Here is a 20,612-nt window from a genome sequence, read left to right on the forward strand (position 1 = left end):
ACAGTCATTATTAAACTAGTAATGTGATGTCAAGTAACCAGAATAAATCTATTTCGGGGCAAGAGAAATTTTGTAAGTTAGCAATTTTTAGATTTTGTCTTCTTGCCTTTACAATTTTCACTTTTCTCATTTAATGATGGGTGGTTGTTTTTGGTTTTGGTTTTTTAAAGGAAATGGAAGTAGAACAACCTTGTATCCAAGAGGTTAAGCGACACATGTCTGATAACAGAAAGTCAAGATCTAGGTCAGCATCCAGGTAATTGATAGAAAATGTTTTTCCAATCCTGTATGTCTTCGGAGACTGATTAAAATCAAACTGGATTATTTTTAGATATGCAGTGTTAATAAAATAACATTTGGTATATTTGTATGTCTGTATGTGTAGAATGGGGGCAGAAGCAGTAATAAAAAAAAAAACAAAAACTAAGGTTGGTCATCTCACCCATGCTTTTCTCCTTGAGTTGCTGTAATCTCTGCATACAGCTATACATAGAATGATAAGAATTATGTATTCACAGTTCCTTCACAAGTTTATTAGCTGACAAAAATGGGAAGATAATAAGTAATACTATAATCAGGTAACATTTTTAATTGCTGCAGAAAAGAAGTTAACTGAGAAGATAGATATCAATAGTAGAAGTGTATCCCAATGATGACAGCTTCTAACACTACCAGTATGCAATTCAGTCTAGTACCGAATTATCGAAGATGAGAGATACTTTTATATGCTAGTAACCTTATTTATCTCATTTTAAGTATATGCATGCTTTCTAACTTTCAACATATTAAAAATATTTAAAATGAATTCCCTGATACTGAATTATTACATATCAAACATTAAACTATCTAGTTTTTTATATATATATATATATTTATATATTTTTTTTTTTTTTCTCCAGATTAACACCTGCTTACCTTTTTTGTTTTTTTTTTTTTTTTCATGTTTTACTCATTCTCTCCCTCATGAAAATGTTAGGTCACCAAAAAGAAGGCGATCTCGATCTGGCTCTAGATCGCGAAGGTCCCGTCATCGACGTTCTCGTTCTCGGTCCAGAGATCGACGCCGACATTCGCCTAGATCTCGGTCCCAAGAAAGGCGAGATCGAGAAAAAGAAAGAGAACGCCGACAAAAAGGCCTTCCTCAAATCAAACCAGAAACTGCAAGTGGTAAATTAAACTTCTTGCATTATTTTTTGTGTGTCCTGGGTTTAAAATGTTTTCTAACTGATAGCAAAATACTATTTTATCGTATCTTGTTTGTGCTTTGGTGTATACCCTTGAGTTTGCTTTGATATGTTAAGCCAGCTGTAAAGCAGCAAATAGGGAGTGAACCAAACTAATAGTGATGAGGAATAAAATAATAGCATGTTTTTAATGTATGGAATAGAAAGCAGTTAACTAGCTCTCCTATACATAATGGCAAGGTTCTCCTTTTTTTCCAGATTTTAACTAATAACCTCTTTTATAAAGATACAGTTTTACAGACTATATTATCTCCTGAATTTCATTATGTATTTAGAATATGTTTAATGTGGTATGCTAGACACATTTTTTTTTTTTTTAATTTTTTTAATGTTTCTTTATTTTTGAGAGAGAGAGGGAGGGACAGAGCATGAGCATGGGAGGGGCAGAGGGAGGGAGACACAGAATTCAAAACAGGCTCCAGGCTCCAAGCTATCAGCACAGAACCCGACGTGGGGCCTGAACTCAGAAACTGTGAGATCATGACCTGAGTCAAAGTCGGATGCTCAACCGACTGAGCCACCTGGGCACCCCTAGACACGTTCTTGATACAAGTTTGCAGTTATTATTGAAATTTTAATTTATAATACAAATAGGGCATATGTAAAACTTCTGATTCTATAAGATTTATTACGTAGAACACAGCATAAGAAAAAAAACTATCGTGTACACTCGATAGTCAGAAAGGGACAACTGTAGCAGTGGACAGAAGCACTAGACTGGTTGTTGATCAAGAGAGCTGGGATCGGGTCTTCTCGTGGCCTTGGGCAGGTTATTGTGTCTCTGGCCTGTTTTCATAGATGAAATCTTTAGATCTGTCCACAAAAGGGACAGAATTTTTCAACTCTTATGTTATTCACCATCCTACTCCCATTTCTGGAAGTACTACCACAATTTTCTAGAGTTTTTTTAGATGTATATAGGATTTGCTACTTAGCCTTATGGTATCCTGTAACTTGTGCATTTTTTCTATAATGATTTTTTTCACTGTAGAAAAGTACAGAGCTGCACATTACCAAATGTGTATATTTTTATGATTATAATTTTATTTTAAGTTTGTAGCACTACACTCTGGGTGGGACAGCTGGACAAACGGACTACTCAGCAAGATGTTGCAAGTCTCTTAGAAGAGTTTGGTCCAATTGAATCAATTAATGTGAGTGTTTATGTTTAATGTAGTGACAGTGGATGGGTGTGACTAATGCCATTTTATAAAATTAAGGACTTGAGGCCCAAGTTAAAATTTGCCCAGCTTTGTAGTAGATGTGGCTAGAGTATAAGTGTTGAGTCCATGTTTAGCATCCTCCCATTTATTTAACCACATTTCTTGGACAACCAAGTTTAATTTAAAACCTTTCTCTAGAAAAATCTGTGTTAATAAAACGTGGACAACCATAGGTTTATTAAAAGTCGATAGTTGAGGCCAAACTTGAATTTGCCAATTTATAACAAGTTAATCTCAGATTATAGAATCCTGGCTTTGTGGGTAGGTAACGGGCAGGGGAGTTGGGGTTGTTGGAACTGGTTATTTAGTATTTATTTTCTCTTGTTGCTCTTTGATTTTATTATATTTTATAATATTAAAATGTTTTGGAGCAGATGATACCTCCCAGAGGTTGTGCCTATATTGTTATGGTTCATAGGCAAGATGCTTATCGCGCCCTGCAGAAACTGAGCCGCGGAAACTATAAAGTGAACCAGAAATCCATAAAGGTACATTTTTATCCCTTAAAATTCATTTTTTAAAAATTTAACACAGAATATTACTTGGCTTTTTAAAAACTTATTTTGGACACTAAGGCATTTCATGTATATCTATTTAAGAGGTTGTATCTCCTAGAAGTTAACATAAAGTTTAAAATCTTTAATTTAACTTAATTTAATTTAAAATGTTAAATGTTTATTTGCGAGATTTTTTGGGATTTTACACATTTTATTTTTAAAGTTTGCCATCTCATTCTTAGAATAAACGAAAATATTCAACAGAGCTAAAGATAATAGGTACATTGATATTCTTCCCCTAAGGGGCCAGAGTCAGCATTTCCTCAGTCATGTACCCTTGGATGATTGTGCTGCAAAAGGATTTTGTCTAACCTTAAATAATTTCAAAGTACCCAAGACTTTGGAAAGTGGTCCCCAGTATGCTGGGCTATGCAGGAAACCTCAGCCTTTCCCCAATAAACATTATTTTCCTTTTCTCTTTTATGTTTTATGTCAGTAGATTGGGGAGTGAATGGTTGGAGGAGTGGATAAGGAGGTGATGCCAGTTAAATTTCCACCAGGACAAAGTAGGAGAAAAGGTTAACCAATTAACTAGCATCGAAGGGAGATCCAGGGATAGGTCAGATTGCTCCCTTGTTGCCCAAATCTGAGTGATTAGAAATGTGAGAAATGCTTAACTCTCAAAACTGACGTTTTTTTCCTGTCCTTTCTTTTTGTATTTTAACTAATGGTGATATAGATTGCCTGGGCTTTAAACAAAGGAATAAAGGCAGATTATAAGCAGTATTGGGATGTAGAACTGGGTGTTACTTATATTCCATGGGACAAAGTCAAGCCTGAAGAACTGGAGAGTTTTTGTGAAGGAGGAATGTTGGACAGTGATACACTTAATCCAGGTAAAGCAGTATTTAATTTCTTTTAAAATTCATCTGTTTTCTTGATAATGCATGTGAAAAATGTTTATTCTTTGCTGTAGGGATTTTTGAGATTTTCCAAGTACCCACTATGTGCCATTCTCTCCATTAAAAACTGAGGAAACCATGGTGAATAAGACAGGTGTGGTCTTTGCCCTTAATGCAACTTATATTTAGTGGGATAGATTCAGACATAAGTGAAATAATACTGATTGTGGAGTTAATCATTAATTTCAGTATTAAGTAGATCTTAAATAGAATTTTTCGCTGTGAAAAACCTAACAGATCCAAATGAGTCTTAAACTGAACATTACTGGTATTGTTTTCATCCAGTGTTTCATAATAATTTCTTTGAAAGCATTTAAATGTCCAGAGAAGCAATTGAAAGTAAACATGTAAGGCAAGAAGGCAGTTACCTGTGGCATGAATATTAAAAATCCAGATTGACAGTAGGATTACAGTGGGGAAAATAGCAGCATGTGTGGGCATGACCTGGAGACTGATAGATAGCGGGACAAGGAGTGCAGGGTGGTGTGCCAAAATAAAATAAGCGACTAAAGGAGTTTCAAGCAAGCAGAGTTGGTTTGAGAACCAAAAACAGGTGGAACGATGTTGAGCCATTCCCGTACCTTGACTTCTTTCCCCACAGTGCGTGATGCCTTCACTTAAGGGGAGAGCTAGGTTGGAACTCCTGGGTGGCACAGTCAGTTAAGTGTCCGACTCTTGTCTTCGGCTCAGGTCATGATCTTATGGTTTTTGTGAGTTCCAGCCCCCCGAGTCTGGTTTCTGTGATGACAGTGCGGAGCCTGCTTGAGATTCTCTTTCTGCCCCTCCCCTGCTTGCTCTCTGTCTTGCTCTCTCTTTCTGTCTCTCTCAAATAAACTTCTTTTAAAAAGGGCAGGTAGAGCTAGGTTTCCGTTCACGCAACAGGTATTAGGGGTCTACTGTGTGCCAAACATTTTGGCACAGGCTCTGGTCAGGGTGCAGAGAGTCTTGCTCCTCCCTCCAGGGATCTTTAATCCAGACAACACACCATCATGGTTAAGAACATAGACCTTGGAGCCAGATGTGTGTATGTTGAGTCCCATGTCTGCCACTTGTTAGTATGTGACCTTGTTTTCCACAGTTTCCAAATTCTTTTCCTCACTTATAAAATGGGAATGATCATGGGACCTACTTCTAGATGGTTATGAGAATTCATTGGATTAATATATATATAAAATGCTTCAAACTGTGTCTGACACACAGTAAGCATTCTTTTGCGTGTTATTGTTCATTCATTTAAATAATACAAGATTAGCATAAGCATTTCTTTAGTAAATCAGACCGCTGATTATTTTTATATAATCATTTAAAAATAATTCTAGAGTTAAAGTTATAAAAAATTGTCAATTTTTATTGTTAAATTTCTTTAACTCATAGATTGGAAAGGAATCCCCAAGAAGCATGAAAATGAAGTTGCTCAAAATGGAGGGGCAGAAACCTCACATACAGAACCAGTATCACCTATACCTAAACCTTTACCAGTGCCTGTCCCTCCTATTCCTGTGCCCGCACCTATAACAGTGCCACCTCCACAGGTAAGAACATTTGGGGCGTTATTTAAACTTGTAAGTGTCTGAAAGGTAAACTTTTCTAAATCTTTTTATAGATGTATGTCTAGGTCAGTGTTCAAAGACGTGAACACATAAATGTGCATATTAATAGTATTTTGGTATGTCAGACCTACTGTTTATAAACTAACACATTTTTTCATAAACATCAGTAAAATCCATTCATATCGCCTTACATCTGTCTAGGTTATTTAGTGTCTTTATAATGTTTCAGACTTGAGATGCAAACCTGATGGCATTTCTTGTATTCCGCTTCCCCTTGTTTTCTTTTATTGAATCTTATTCTTTGGTGGGGGTTTACGTTCTGAGAGAACCTGGATATCCACCCAGCAAGCAGCTGTTTTGAGAGAAAGAGAGTCTCTTAGTCTTCAGTTTGGGCGGTGCTAAAATGAAGTTTTTTAATGGATGAGTGAGAGCTATTTAATAAATTGAGTGCTATTTAACACAAAGGTATATTCATAAACCTCTGCTGTGTGGTCAGTGAGTGCATTTATGACGTAGGAGGAGACAGACTGGATTCTGACAGAATGTAGTTTGAATCTCAGCTCAATTGTTTAGTCACAGCAATGTGACATTGGGCAGATCACCTACCTAATCTAAGCTTCAGTTTCCTATCTATAAACACACAAGTTCCCTTTCCTGGCTTTGGCTCTGGTGTTCTTCCTAGGTCAGAGTTGTTTTGAGGATTAAATGAGATCGTGAATGTTAAATACTCAGCACGTTTCCTGTTCCATAATAAGAGCTCAATAATGAACAACCGTTTGGTAAAAATTTTAAGTCCTTGACCCACAGTGCTATGTGATCTGTTAGGTTTTTCTTGTTTTCAGTACCTTTTTCAGTTTCTCACATTAAATCTGAATCAGATAAATCTGAGCTGTCACAAAAGTGGGTTACCTAGCCTCTTGATTTTCCCAGTGTAAGGAGAAAATTACATGCTCTGATACATACTTAGTGGTGACATTTTATAAATAGATTCCCTACATTGACAAACTCGTTATTTGATCTTTTGGACAGGCCCTTCCAGCACAAGTTCTAAATAAGATTCAATGTATGTATCACCACTCACTTAAAGAAACCTGACTGATCTGTTAAAATTTTTCATACTTTTTTTTAAATAGCTAACATTTGTAGGGTGTTTATTAAGTGACAGACACTAGCACTTAACATGTATTCCCTCTTTAATCCCTATTACTATGTGAGGTTGACATTTTTTCATTTTACAGATGAGTAAACTGAGGTCTAGAGATTGTAAATAGCTTACTCAAGGTCACAAAGCTAGTTAAAAATGGGAAGGGGGCAGGCAGTTTCACCCCAGGACCTGTGATTTTAATCACTGTAAATTGCCAGGTAGCTTTTCTTAGAGTTGTAGTTATCAATTTACTAACCTGACCACGGAACATTTTTTAACATATAGGATATTCTGTCAGAACACCAGTAGATGCTTGTGAGATGCAATGTGAATTTGCTGTCATAGAGAACAGAAATTTGATGACTGTCATTTAGAGTAGGTACTAATTACCACCTGTTACTAGATAAATTTACTCACATAATCACAAATTTTGAAATATCTTTTTCAACAAGATCTTCATCTCAACTCACTGTATGGATGGGAGGGTGGCTAGATATGTGGCTTCATTATTCTTCCTTTGTCTTTAGGTCCCACCACATCAGCCGGGTCCTCCTGTAGTTGGTGCTCTCCAGCCACCCACTTTCACGCCTCCCTTGGGCATTCCTCCTCCGGGTTTTGGTCCTGGTGTTCCTCCTCCACCTCCTCCTCCACCATTTTTGCGCCCAGGATTTAATCCGATGCATCTGCCACCAGGTACCGTGAGTTGTTCAAGAAGACATTCTTTTCGGAGCCCAAGATTAGGTGGCACAACATAAGTTGACATTATTTTTCTTATTGTAGGTTTTCTTCCTCCTGGACCCCCACCTCCTATAACTCCACCAGTATCCATTCCTCCTCCTCACACTCCACCAATAAGCATCCCAAACTGTAAGCATGTTTTTCTTTTGTGTTCACTAGTCCTCTTGGAGTTGGGAGTAGGAGGGGAGAGTGGACCAGTAACAGGGTCTAGAGTGTGGCAAAAGAATGTTGATTGGGGAGATAATTATTCAGCTTCACATGTTGATGTAATTATATTCCTTAGCTACTATCGCTGGTATAAATGAAGACACTACAAAAGACTTATCTATTGGAAATCCCATTCCAACAGTGGTGTCTGGGGCTAGAGGAAACGCCGAGTCTGGTGACAGTGTGAAAATGTATGGCTCTGCTGTGCCACCTGCTGCACCCACGAATCTGCCCACCCCTCCTGTAACGCAGCCTGTTTCACTTCTTGGTAAGTTGATTTTTTTATCATTAGTTTTTTTTTCCCCCACCCAAGTTAGGTTTTTTTAAAGAACAATGCTAATTTCTTTGAGGAAGATCTTCCTCTTAAATATGTGCACTTGGTCTTTACCAAGAGTAGCCCCAGAGACAGCCTCAAAGATGAAATCATGTTCGTCCTGAATAAAAGTGGGGATTTGTACATCTTAATTTGGTATAGGAAAGTGATTAATCTCTGAGAGAAGGAATTGGTGCAAAGTCCATGACTGATACAACCCCAGACATTCAGCTTTATAAAGAGATAGGATTTCTTTGACAACATAGAATTTTTCCCTGTCTGGACCAATTTTTCTAAAACCCTGGGCTGTGGTAGCATTCTCTGTTGGCTAGCAGAGAACTTCTCTTAGGTACATGGAATAAAATGGCTTTATTGTCTGAATGACATTTGTACAGCCTAGGGTAATGCTTTCTCATTGACCCCTCAGTTTTCTCCTGCTAGTTTTATCTGTTGGACTTTTTACCCACAATTTTACTGCCACAATCAAGGGAAGTGTGATTTAGATTATTTACGTCTTTGAGAGGCTTTACCTTTGCTTGAATTATAAATGATTATTTTATATACACTTGTTATATTTTATACACTTGTTATAGTTATTAATCTATTACATTAATAAATTACTGTATTTTGAAGTGGTTTTGCCAAGTATAATTAACACTTGATTCTCCTAATGGGTAGTTAGATTATACTAAGGTATAATCCTTAGTATTATAACATTCTAGTCCTGTGAGCCCATTGTATTTTTCAGAGGTATATGTATATGTACATATGTGCTTTCATAATCTTAGATTTTTTTTTTTAGGAGAGAGCACATAGTTGCCTCTGAGATGTAGGACTATGGGACATTAGGACTATAGGACATTAGTTTGTGATGTAGGACTTCTACTTTTCACTTAAACCTTTCAGTGCTGTTGGAAATTTTTACTTTGTGCATATACTATATTTATAATAAAAATCAATTTGTTTTTAAATGGCATGCTGTCTTCTGCCCTCTCTGAGACTGAGCTTAGTCCGATAATAAACTTGATTTTTATTTCCTTTAGTACGCAGACTGGGTAATGGTGAAAGAGGATTAGGGATTAAAATTTGTCACCAGTAATGTAGCAATAGTTATCATAATGATGGAAAATAGTTTGTTTAATGAGGAAGTTGCTTAAGGGGTCTACACTATAATGAAAATCATGTAGTAGAGGAACATTGTTCTAGGATCCAGGAGACCTTAACGTCTTTGGATATCAGTTTTGTTACGCATTTTGTTTTTTCCTATTTGCAGTAAGATGGTTACATAAGAATCACAGAATCTGAGTTGGCTAGACTTTTCTGATCAAACCCTTTTCTCCACGTCACACCAACACCCGTGATTATAAATTCTCTTTGTAGTGAAAATTCCTAGTCTAGCATCCCATGGATATTAGGCCACCTTGAGAGTATCTACAAAATGGCATGCATTTGTGCTTTTTTTTTTCTGGTCTTAGTAAACTCACTGAATGAACGATTTCTTCATCCCTAAGAGTTTAATAACCACTACTTTCAAACAAACTTAAAGAGTAAGTAGCCTGCTTCTGATTTAACATTTAGGTCTTGACGGCTCTGCCCTTTATATTACAACCGAAGTGCATAATTTAAACTCTGCATCCAACATGTGAAACAAAATAAAGCACAGATCAAAAGTTGGTGAGCTTGAAAAGCAAACTTAGTAAGCTAAGCACTTAGCATTTATCATTACCTGGCATAACTCTGTGTGTGTCTTTCCCTCCTTCCCTCTCCCAGATACATACTAGAATGAAAACTCCTTGAGAGAGGGACATTTGTTACTTGAATAAGTAGATAGATAGATGGTTTTCAATGCAGGGCTGTTTATACTTCACTTCTTTGTCTATAACTTTCATAACAAAACTTAGAAATTAAAGGCTGTTCCAAATCTGGAAAGACTAAAATGTGACATAACATAAAAGTGAAAACTTTTGTTACAATGAGTACTTTCAAGTAAAATGCAGTTGTTTAGTTCCAGTCAAGAAAGAAAGTCTTTTGTGTCCCTTCAACTAGAAATCTTGAAAAGAATATCCCGTAGATTTTGACCTTTTAGAGAAAGGAGACCTTAATGCATGGGCAAATAAAGGAGGATTTATCCAAAAGAGTAATCATAGTTGCATCATTTTGATAAAGGAATGCAATAATCACATGGCAGTATTGCAGCACAGAAGGATGGCTGATCAGGGTGGGATGTTGTTGCTGTTAACCAGGTTCACAGAATATTAGAACTAAGATGGTTTCAAGTTTCCTCTTGGTGCTCTAATGTTTTCTCTTATGATAATAAAAAGAAATGCTATGCTGTACCAGAAACCTTTAAGCCTAGAAGGGGATATGAAACTCCAGTTTCTTCATCTGTTTAAAAAAAAAAAAAAAAAAGAATAAAAATGACACACCAGGGTGTTGTGGTGATTGACTGGGCCTGTGTATATAAAACAACTGACACACGGAGCCTGCCACAGGGTAGGCTGTTCATGAATGGTGGGTGCTTATTACAGGTAAGGAGTGTTCTAAGTGATACTTAGAATACCTAGAGAAGAATATCTATACTTTGAAATTCTAAAATTATATCACTTTAGCTATGATTCGTTTTAAATTGTTTTGTTTGTTGGCAGAGGAAGCAAGCTTTTTAGGAAAAAATGCATCTTGACATAGTTGCCTTAGATCTTTTCATGGTAGATTAGACCAGGTCAGAAATTCACACATCTTAAAGTTCCAGCAGTTGTACTGAGAAAATATATGCTAGTCATAGTGGTATTTCACTGAACTAGCACAATATGATATCTATATTCTTCTTATTAACAGTATTCAGATAATTTTCTTGTAAGGGGAGGTGAACCTATCCTTGAGACTTAACTGAGTTCTTGGATTTAATTATTGAAACATGGTAATAGTGATACTTTTAAAGTAGCGGGGACCAAACAAATGTTCAACAGATCTCCCAAAACTTAGTAGTAAGGCTGATTATACTGGGAGGAGGCAATGAGTGCTGCAAGGATGCTTTGGCTTAAGGAATTTTCCGAGTGATCAGATGTAAGTGTGGGGTGTTGGTCTGGAAGTGAGGACTACCTGTTTCTGGAGTTGGGCCGAGGTAGCCCATGCTACCGTGTTTGTAGAGAACTAAACCTCCATGTTGTAGGGATTCTGATTATTTTAGTAACTGATAATCTGAACATATGAAGTTATATGATGCACGGTAATAATTCATTATCACGTCATTTTAAAGAAATCCATTCTTAGTCCCTCACACACCAAGATAGCTAGTTAGAATAGTGATGGTTTCATAAAAGCTGTCGGTAACTGTCTACAGTGGTTGATCATTTAGGAGAGAAGGAATATTAATGATAATAGCAATTCGGTTTATTCTCTTTACTGTATAAGTGTATGTGTTTACTTTTCAAAAACTTTTGTATAACGTGTATCTCTAATATGTATAGCATTTTTATTAAAAAAAAAAAGTGCATTGTAAATGTGAAATTTGGGTTATTACTTTGGTGTTCCAGACAATAAAAAAGAAATACACAAAAAAATGTTTGTTTGTGTTACATATCTCTACTCTGTTACCAGTATATCCAGAATATCTTTTCAAGGAAAAATTATGGTAACTTGGACTCATTCCTTTTGTGGAAAATTAAAGCCTTTTCTCTTGTCAGATATATGTATTCATTAATTATTAATATGCAGATTCTTCCTAATTTTGTCACACTGCTATAGATGATGGTGAAATTTGTAAGAATTGGGTAGTTCTAAGATTGCCTCCTACTTACTGGTATTTTTTGTTGCCAAAGATCTAAAGCAGAAGTCACAAATTGGTGGCCTCCAGGCTGAATTGTTAGACAGTGGTGTGATGCCCTTCAGGCTTGATTCTACACATCCCTGCATGAACTCAGTAGGCATTTGAGTCAGTGTTCCCAAATTTGGACACTTCAAGAAATTATGTGCACAGAATTGGTTTGGAATTATCAAACAGGCATGTTTGCTTTATTGTAATAGTTATGATCCTTACAACTGCCTAGAAGGTGAATAGTTTTACCATCACGTTCTATAATTACTTTAAAATTGATACTTGATTTGTGGTGATTTCACTTAGCTTGGATTTCTCTGCCAGAATTTTGCCTTTTTTTTTTTTTATAGTTAGTACTTTTTAACAACATTTAAATTAGAACATTAGAGCACCAATCTAGTGTGAGTAACATTCAAAGAAAACCTGAAGAAAATCCTTTGGAAAGTGTTTTTTTAATGATAATACCTAACTTTTAATACAACTGCTACATGTTAGTATTTTTTCTTATTGTGAACTTTGCTATAATGTTTGGTTATTTTAAATTATAGTCTAGAGGGGTCTACTAGGTATTTGTTTTGGTACCCCCCCCCCAAAATCTGTTGACTTTATTTATCCTATAAGATGTTCTTTCAAAGCTCTAAAATACTCAAATTGGCACTCTAAATATTACACTGGTAATTATTCCACTAGTGTTATATAGTAGAAATGGTTCCCAAATAGTCATCACAGTACCTTCAATATAGTATATAACATTGTTCAGTGGATACAGTGGGTAATTAATAACTATTAATCCACAACAGATACTTGCCTTGGATTTAAATTTATGGACGAATACCCTATATTTTCTCAGAAGGTGAGGTACTTCAGATGAAACCTACAGGGAAGGTCTTATACAGAAACTTGAAAACTGCTTATCACGTTGTCTCCATGTCCCTCTGTGCTTCCTGGGCTATAGAACTCCAGCCTGGAGTCTCTCTTAAATTTAAATCTCTCCGACATACATCACTTTGGGCCTGAGGAAGGTGGGAGGGGCAGGGACTCTGGACTCTAGATTGATTTTGGTAGACAAAGATGTGGCTGTGAAGAATTTCAGGTAAGATTTTTTCCAGCTAACATTGAAAGTAACATTCCCTGTCGAAAATCTCATTCAGTGATAGGTTAATTGTTTACTCGAAACTTCTTGACTCAAATAGTGCAACTCTTTTAGAGTTGTTCCATTTTGCCAGTTACGGTAACATAGCAATTGGTATACAAATTCTAAAAAGTCACTACAAATGAACTGTAGGGAAGTTGACCAGACAAAACCTATTGTGCATAATTTTGCAAAAAGCCAAGGAGTCATTTTAAAATAATCTGTCTCTGATTTCTCTTTATCTGAAATTCTGGTTTTCGTGTATTGGATTTCAGCAAAACATAATGTACCCCTCTGCTAAAAATAGATACACCTCTCCCATATATTTGCATTATATATTATTAAAAACTCAAATTTCTGTTAAAGATTTCTCATTAACCTCCTAAGCACCATTTTTTTTGGTGTAATCTTAATGTATAATACTATCTAAAATGTGCTTTCTCATTCTTTGAAAACTAGCTCCTTACTCTTGTTCTCTTCAGCTCCCAACATAGTGCCTACTGCAAGAATTGCCTGGGAGCCTTTTCAAAATAGTTATGCTCCAGATGTTAATAAACAATGAAATCTAGGCAAAGGAAATACATGTATGGGTTGCACTGTTACTGCAATTTTCTGAATGTCTCGGATGAAGAAAAGCAATGGTTTTTAAAAATTATATGCATATATATATACATTATATGCATATATATATACACACACATATATATGCATGCTTAGGGATCTTAGGGCATTGGTGGGAGAGATAAGAGTGGTTGATATATTTTTTCCTTGTGTGGGATTTCATTTTAGGCTCATGCAAATGCCACAGTGACATTTTATTTGGATCAGATCAAAAAATGTCAAGCTGCCAACTAGAAACAGAAAAGGAGGTAGTTAAAGAAAATTGCAGAATTTCTCAAAATAAATTTCAGATCTTTGTAGGTTAACAATGGAAAGCCACCGCCCTGGGGGAGAGACCTGGACCTTCTAGCCTCTGCTCTTGCAGCCTGAGAGATATTTTCTCCTTGAAGAATTTGGTCATCACTTCTGCCACTGCCATTCATACATTCTATGTGTATTTTATTCAGTAGCCACTGTGTGCCAGGTATCCTTCTGGGTACTAGAGATACCTGAATGAACAAGACAAAGCCTGTCTTCCTAGAGCTTATATTCTAGTAGGGACTTAGATAATAAACTAATAACTTCACATGGAGATAATCCTATGATGAAGAGTAAAGCAGAGAACACTTAGGGAATTGGAGGAGTGTCACATGGGATGTTCTATTTTAAATGGTATATGTATGGCCCAGGAGGGCATCTAAGGAGGTAGTATGGAGAGAAATGATGGGGGAAAGCCATGGAAATACAGAGAAAAGATAGTTGAGGTAGAAGAACAAAAGGAGGCCTGAATTGGGAGTGAACTTGGCTTGTTTGAGGGACCACAGGGTGCCAGTGTGGCTGGAGCAGGATGAACAAAGAAAAGAGTTGCAGGCTATGAGTTTAGAGAAGGTTGGCAAGGGCCAGGTTGAGTGTGCAGTGGGGAATGTTGTAGTTTCAGTCTTATGTATACTTTATAAAGGGTAATGGCTATTACGTAGACACCAGACTCTAGGAGTTGGTTAAGAGTGGAAAGAGGACCTAGTTCGGATGCCGTCGCAGTAGAAGAGGTGCAGGCTAACTGCTTGCATTGGGGTGGCTCAGTGGAGGAAATGAAGTGGTTGGACGTCGAATTTATTTTAAAGATAGGGCCTTCCTAATTGGCTGACTACTTAAGTGTGGGGTATGAGAGAAAGGAGTCAAGATTGAGCTCAGTATTTGATGTGAGCAGTTGATAGGATGTAATCTCCATTTCTGAGATGGGCAAATGTCAAGGAGGACTGGATCTGCAGAGGGGATATCGAGTTAAAAGGTTGGCTATTTTAACTTTGAAATTCAGGTGCAGATGATAAGTAAACAACTTGAATACAGTTGAGATATAATTCCAGATATCCTCCGCAAACGATCAGCAAAGCCACAGGAGCCAGTGATTACTTAAGAAGGGAACGTAAATACAGTGAGCGGGATGAGCCTAGGAAAACTTCAGCAACTTAGCCGTTGAGAATACAATACTGAGAACTAAGACAGACATAGTTCCAGATGCCAGGAACTCTGGCGAAGAGTTTGTATGTGTGAGTCATTTGAGCGTTAACAGCCCTAAGAGGTAAGTACAGTTACCCCCGTTTTCTAGATGGGGAGGCTGAAGCACCAAGCTGAGTAGCCTGCCCAGGTGAACAGCTACAAGTGGTGAAGTCGGAATTTCAGCCAGCATTGCTCCGACACCGGTGGTTTTAACCACTGCTCTGTTCAGCAGAGGATACTGGAAGGCGCAGCGAAAGTAGAGGGGCTTTTCTGGCAGCCAAATAAGAGTTCCTAGGAAGGAGGGGGAGCGATCAACCATCAGTCACATAGGTGGCTTGGGGAGAGCACTGGAACTTGCTGCCTGGGTTTAGCAGAATGAAGCCTCTTGGGTAACCTTAGAAATGTGATTTCCTCAGAATAATGGATCCAAAAGCCCAGTTACACAGGGGCAGGAGAGAATGGAAGGTGAGGAAATGGATACAGTGATTTTGGGCATTTCTTTGAGGAGATTTGTTATATAGAGGAACAGCAAAATGAGGTGAAAGTTGGAAAGAGATGGCAAGGTAAGGGAGTTTTTGTTTTTATTTCTAAAAGATGGGTGAAACTACAGCATCTTTATTACTGGAAAATCAGAGGGGAAATTTTTGCTGCAGGAAAGAAGAGGTGTTGGCTAAGCTGATAACCCTTATGTAGGTAAGAGGGCATCGGTTCAGGGTTTGAATAAAGGACTTAATCCTTGGAGCATAGCTGTTCTCAGACAGAAGGAGTCATATGGATACAGGTACAGGTAAATTGGTAGGTGGGGTGGTGGGTAAGTGAATGAAAAAGTCTTTTTTCCAAAAACCTTTTTTTTTTTTTTTCATGGTAAACCGGACAGGATAAATAAAATTGCGGTATATCCCTATGATGGAATAGTACTTGGTAATTTAAAAGACGGAAGCACTTGTACACGCTGCAACATGGATGAACCTTGAAAACATACACTAAGTGAAAGAAGCCAGTCACAGAGCATCACATATCGTATGACTCCATCCATATGAAACGTACAGCATAGGCAGATGTAGAGACACAGAAACCAGGGTCTGTGGTTGCCTGGAGGGAGGCGTGGGGCGATCACAGGGAAATGGGGGGTGATACAGAACTTGGTTTTTTGAGGTAATGAAAATATCCTAAACATTGTGATGGTTGCCCAACTCTGAAGACACTATAACCCATTGAATTAGGCACTTTATATGGGTGAATTGTAAACTACGTAAATTTTATCTCCCTGGATTTGTTCTAAAACCCCCTAAGGGTAGACAGGATTGAGGAGAAACATGAGCACGTGAAGTAGACGTCTAGGGAAATGAGAATGTGAGCTGCCTAGGAAAATTAGGATCACTAACCAGAATTAAGGAAGCACTTGTGGTTGAGGTTATAAACTCAAAATGAGGCCAGTCGATGTGTTGGGGGTGGGGTGACCCCCAGCCCTGTCTGTGTACAGATTGGGTAGAAGAGTTGCATTCAAAACCATTGAGGTTTTACCAGACAACTGTGGTGAGGGGGAAAGTAAAGACATTGAAGGGTACTGTGGGGGCCTGACTCTCACGGGATCAAAAATGATTCTAGGAAGGAGGTTGGAGAGTTAGGGTGCTTGCAGTTGAGGACATGTTGGTAATGAAAGGTGCAGGACTTCCTAGAGGCAGCGACTTTGGTAGATTGGAGGACAAGATTGTAGAAGAGGTATTTAGATGTCCCGTCCACCTTTTCTCCTCCTCCTCTCTTCCCTCCCCTTTTCACCTAGCAAGTCCTTGCTCTCCTTAAAAGATTCCACTTTACATCCTCTTTTTTTTTTTTTTTTTTTAAGTTTGTTTATTATTTTGAAAGAAAACATGCAGGAGGGGCAGAGGGAGAGAGAATCCCAAACAGGCTCTGTGCTGCCAACGCAGAGCCCAACATGGGGCTCAAACTCAACCAATCATGAGATCTGAGCTGAAACAAAGAGTTGGGATGCTTAGCCGACTGAGCCACCCAGGTGCCCCTATATCCTCTTGAAGAGCGTCCAACTATGACTGAGGCAGTTGGTCACACCCACAGTATTTAGTTGTAACCTTTGTGTGTCTCCCTGTCCCCACGCACTGTGGTACTTGGCAGAAAGATCCTATTTGCAGCCCTTATTTATGTTCTCCTGAGATTTCAAGGTCCACATTGGACTCCAACCATGATCCCAGTCACCCCCCGCCCCCTCACTGCCCCTTCAGCCTTTTAACACACTTGTTCTTTATTTCACACAATTCTGAACGTCTTTGCTCTAGATAGCAGTCACCTCCCCTTTAATCTTTTGTTTTTTAATGGTGAAATGACTGGTTTGGGGCTCATCATTGGAATATCCACAGTTAAGTCTTGGTTATTTTGAGTTAAAGTGCAGTATATTTCTCATTCGTCTTCAAATTTGAATACAGATACTTGCGGCTGTCACCTTTTTCTGCATTAAAATCTTACTGTGTTAGGAATCTCAGAGTCTCTAAGGTGGTGTTTCCCAGGTCTGAATTCCCTTTTTCCTGCCTGTGCTGTGGGTAACACTGTGACTCTTGTGAACTCTAGGTATACATGCCAGTTTCTTCACGTTTCCACCAGATCTAAGCCAGGCCCCTCTAACTTTCAGAAATTTGGTGGGGGGGTGGGGGGGGTGGGGCGGGGGGGGGGGGTGGAGGGAATGAAATTTGTCATCTGTCTCCCAAAATAGCTTCTTTTCTTAAATTCCTGCGTTGTATTGATGCTTCCATCCACTTATTCAGAGCAGAGAGCTGTGTACCTCCTCTCTGTCACCTCTGTTTCTGTTCAGTCTCTCATTTCTGTACCCTAGATTCTGAGAGTGAGAGTCAACCTGCTCTCCAGTGTCTTTCCCTTCCTTTCCTGTACACTGCTTGCTAGAAAGGTCTTTCAAAAATGAACACGGGATCATCCCTGCAAAAAATTTCTTGGTAAGTCCCAGGTTTCTTCTTGTGGCATGTAACACTTCCGAATTGCCCTGGCCTGCCTGCTCAGCCTTATGAACCTCTTTTTTTCTTTAATTGACAGTAATTTGTATTTACACAAATTCTTTCCTGCTACTTCAGTAACAAACCTCATCTTCTGTATTTGTTTCTCTCTTGGCAAAAGGCATTCTGTTGCAGTTCTCTTGACCAGTGATGTCTTTCCGCCCTTTCTTTCAAGACCCTATTCAAACGCTCTAGGACTTGCACTCAGACTCATGCCCACCAGCTTAATCACTTCCACCTCTGTCACCAATACTAGCTCGTGCCATCTCTTCCAGCAGTTTCTTTCTACTTAGGCTCTGTCCTGTTTAAAGGAGAGGGCCTTGTTTTATCTTCAGCACATGAAATGAGTTAATAAAGTTCAGATGTCCAATATGTGTGAATTCTTTTTAAGTTGCAACTCTAGAAAACTTGGCAGTGACATTGCACGTCATACTTCCAGATAAAATGAATAATTGCTTTGAATGCCCCTTAGACCTGGGTAACTCACTATACAGTCCATTGAATATGCATAACGTCTGCTTTCTAATTAAAAATGAAATTCAGCTAGCATGCCTATCTAGGGCTTTATGCCACCTGGTATATTTTTAGTTAAATATAACTTATTAAAGCAATACTTGTCCACTACAGAAAAAAAAAAATTGTAATCCACACTTTTATCACTTTTGTGGCCTGAAAGCCAACGTTTAGGACTATGGGGTTGGATATTCTGTCAGGGGAATCTGTAAATGTTGGTTCATGAAGGATTAAAAGGAAATCCACTTATTTACAAATGAGGGAAGGGATTTGAGTGTATAGTATTAGGCGAATACAAATATCCACACATACAGAATCAAATTAGGCAATAATTTTGCTGTATAAAAATACTGCTTTGTAGGTAGGTTAAATACATGACTGTAAATGTTAACCCTATCAAATCGATGTTCGTACACTCTCAGATGCCTGTTATGAAGGACTTAAGAGCTGCGTTCCTAGAGACAGGTTTATATTTTATGGAGAATGATTGCCCATTTTGTCTGATTGGCACAAGGGTCAGGTGGCCATACATCCTTTGGCCACTGTCAGATTGGTAGCTGAGGAAGCCAGTCTTCCTGGGTAAATCAAGAAACAGGACCTTTCCATTGTCCTGTAGGAGTCATCGTTTCCTCTTAAAGGTTCATCTGAACTTAATTCTTTAACAACAATAAGATGCTTTGAACCTCTTCCACATTTTTCTAGTGTTACTTAAAAATTTGGCATTGGTCTCTTCACCCTATAAACAAGTACTCAAATCTCTGAAAAAGGCCTAATCCCACCTCAGTGGTCATTTTACTCCTTAAGGACTGGTGGGAAAGTAAAGTTCAATTTGTTTAAGTGCATCTGTGCAGGATTTCTTTGTTTAAAGGGCAGTAATGGGGTACATACATTTTATGTTGTTTTGAGGTATAGTCTGGAAATGTTGGCACGGATTCCTTTTATTTTAACTTTTTTTTAATCTTTGCTTATTTTGAGAGAGCTAGTGAGTGGGGATGGGTTAGAGAGAGAATCCAAGCAGGCTCCACATTGTCAGCACAGAGCCCAACTCGGGGCTTGAACTCACGAACTGTGAGATCGTGACCTGAGACGAAATCAAGAGTTGGATGCTCAACCGAGTGAGCCATCCAGGCGCCCCAGTACTGATTCCTTTTAAAAGTGAGAGCAAGGACATATCTTAGGGGCTTTTGCTGTCCCACTGTATGGTATGCACTCCGTAAATGTTTACTAAACACTAGGAATAAGTTTGCCATTGGATTTATTCAATCTGAAATACAGTATGTAGGTGGTGGTTCTGTATATGTTCATTGGGGTTTTCCTAAGGAACGTCTGAAGAGTGTGTGAAGCAACTAGGTCTTTGCTTCATTTATCCACTTCATAATTTCTAGCTTCTTACTGAAGTCATTTGCATTTTTAAAATTAAGACCTGACACGTAGAAGCTCGGTGTATTCACATTTTTCCCAACTGTCAAGTGCTGGACTTTAAACTGTGGTGGGTGTTGGGGGACCGACCACAAGAGGTTAATAAGATCCTATCATAAATGAAAAATGCATTCAGTTTTGCAAAGTCAGATATTTAATGTTAGGATATTTATCATCTGTCAAGATAGATGTGAAAATTTCAGCATTTAACTGTGGACGAGGCTCTGAGCTCGGTCTTATGTATTTTATCCCACTTAATCTCCACAAGAGGCAGGTACTGTTTCTGAGGCACACGTCCAAGGTCATTCCTAAGTGAGATTGTATTTCACCAGACATAATAGACTTCATTGTAAGCATTTGAAAGAAGGTATTGTGTTTAAGTAAATACCACAGCTGGTGAGTTGTAAACTGGTATACGTAGCTTTTCAGGTCCACTCTAGTTAGTCCTTAAATCGGACAGAATAGGATTGGACCACATGTTGTGAGGATCCGAAACTGAAGTAGAAACTCTTGTTTAGGTTTAGTATTGCTGATACAGAAAATTGAGGAGCAAGCAGGACTTGTTTAATGTATGCTAAAGCACACATGAAGAAGTGGTTCTGTCAACATAAAATAACCTGCTGTCGGGGGAGGGGGAAGAAAACTTCCTATTAAAGTATTGGGTAGCAGTGTCCCAAAAGCATTTCTCTTAACCATCGGTGGTTGAGCGTCAGAGCCCCTAACTTGCTCAAAGGCCTTT

The 20,612-nt window shown here is 38.2% G+C and overlaps 1 protein-coding gene across 3 annotated transcripts in view; it reads left to right on the forward strand.

The window, feature by feature from the left end:
- SCAF4 (SR-related CTD associated factor 4) overlaps positions 1 to 20,612 on the forward strand; it is a 64,670-nt gene that overhangs the window by 37,358 nt on the left and 6,700 nt on the right. For 2 of the 3 annotated variants that reach the window (XM_053903141.1, XM_053903142.1), the window contains exons 11-19: positions 171 to 256; positions 977 to 1,167; positions 2,298 to 2,398; positions 2,842 to 2,955; positions 3,704 to 3,860; positions 5,301 to 5,458; positions 7,148 to 7,313; positions 7,401 to 7,487; positions 7,642 to 7,833. In XM_053903141.1, the coding sequence (XP_053759116.1) occupies positions 171 to 256; positions 977 to 1,167; positions 2,298 to 2,398; positions 2,842 to 2,955; positions 3,704 to 3,860; positions 5,301 to 5,458; positions 7,148 to 7,313; positions 7,401 to 7,487; positions 7,642 to 7,833 (1,252 nt within the window). The remainder of the gene's footprint in view (positions 1 to 170; positions 257 to 976; positions 1,168 to 2,297; positions 2,399 to 2,841; positions 2,956 to 3,703; positions 3,861 to 5,300; positions 5,459 to 7,147; positions 7,314 to 7,400; positions 7,488 to 7,641; positions 7,834 to 20,612) is intronic. The other variant, XM_053903143.1, reaches the window with a different exon arrangement.

The sequence above is a fragment of the Panthera pardus genome, unplaced genomic scaffold (assembly GCF_024362965.1).
Source record: "Panthera pardus isolate Hobbes unplaced genomic scaffold, ASM2436296v1 HiC_scaffold_16, whole genome shotgun sequence".
Taxonomy (NCBI): Eukaryota; Metazoa; Chordata; class Mammalia; order Carnivora; family Felidae; genus Panthera; species Panthera pardus.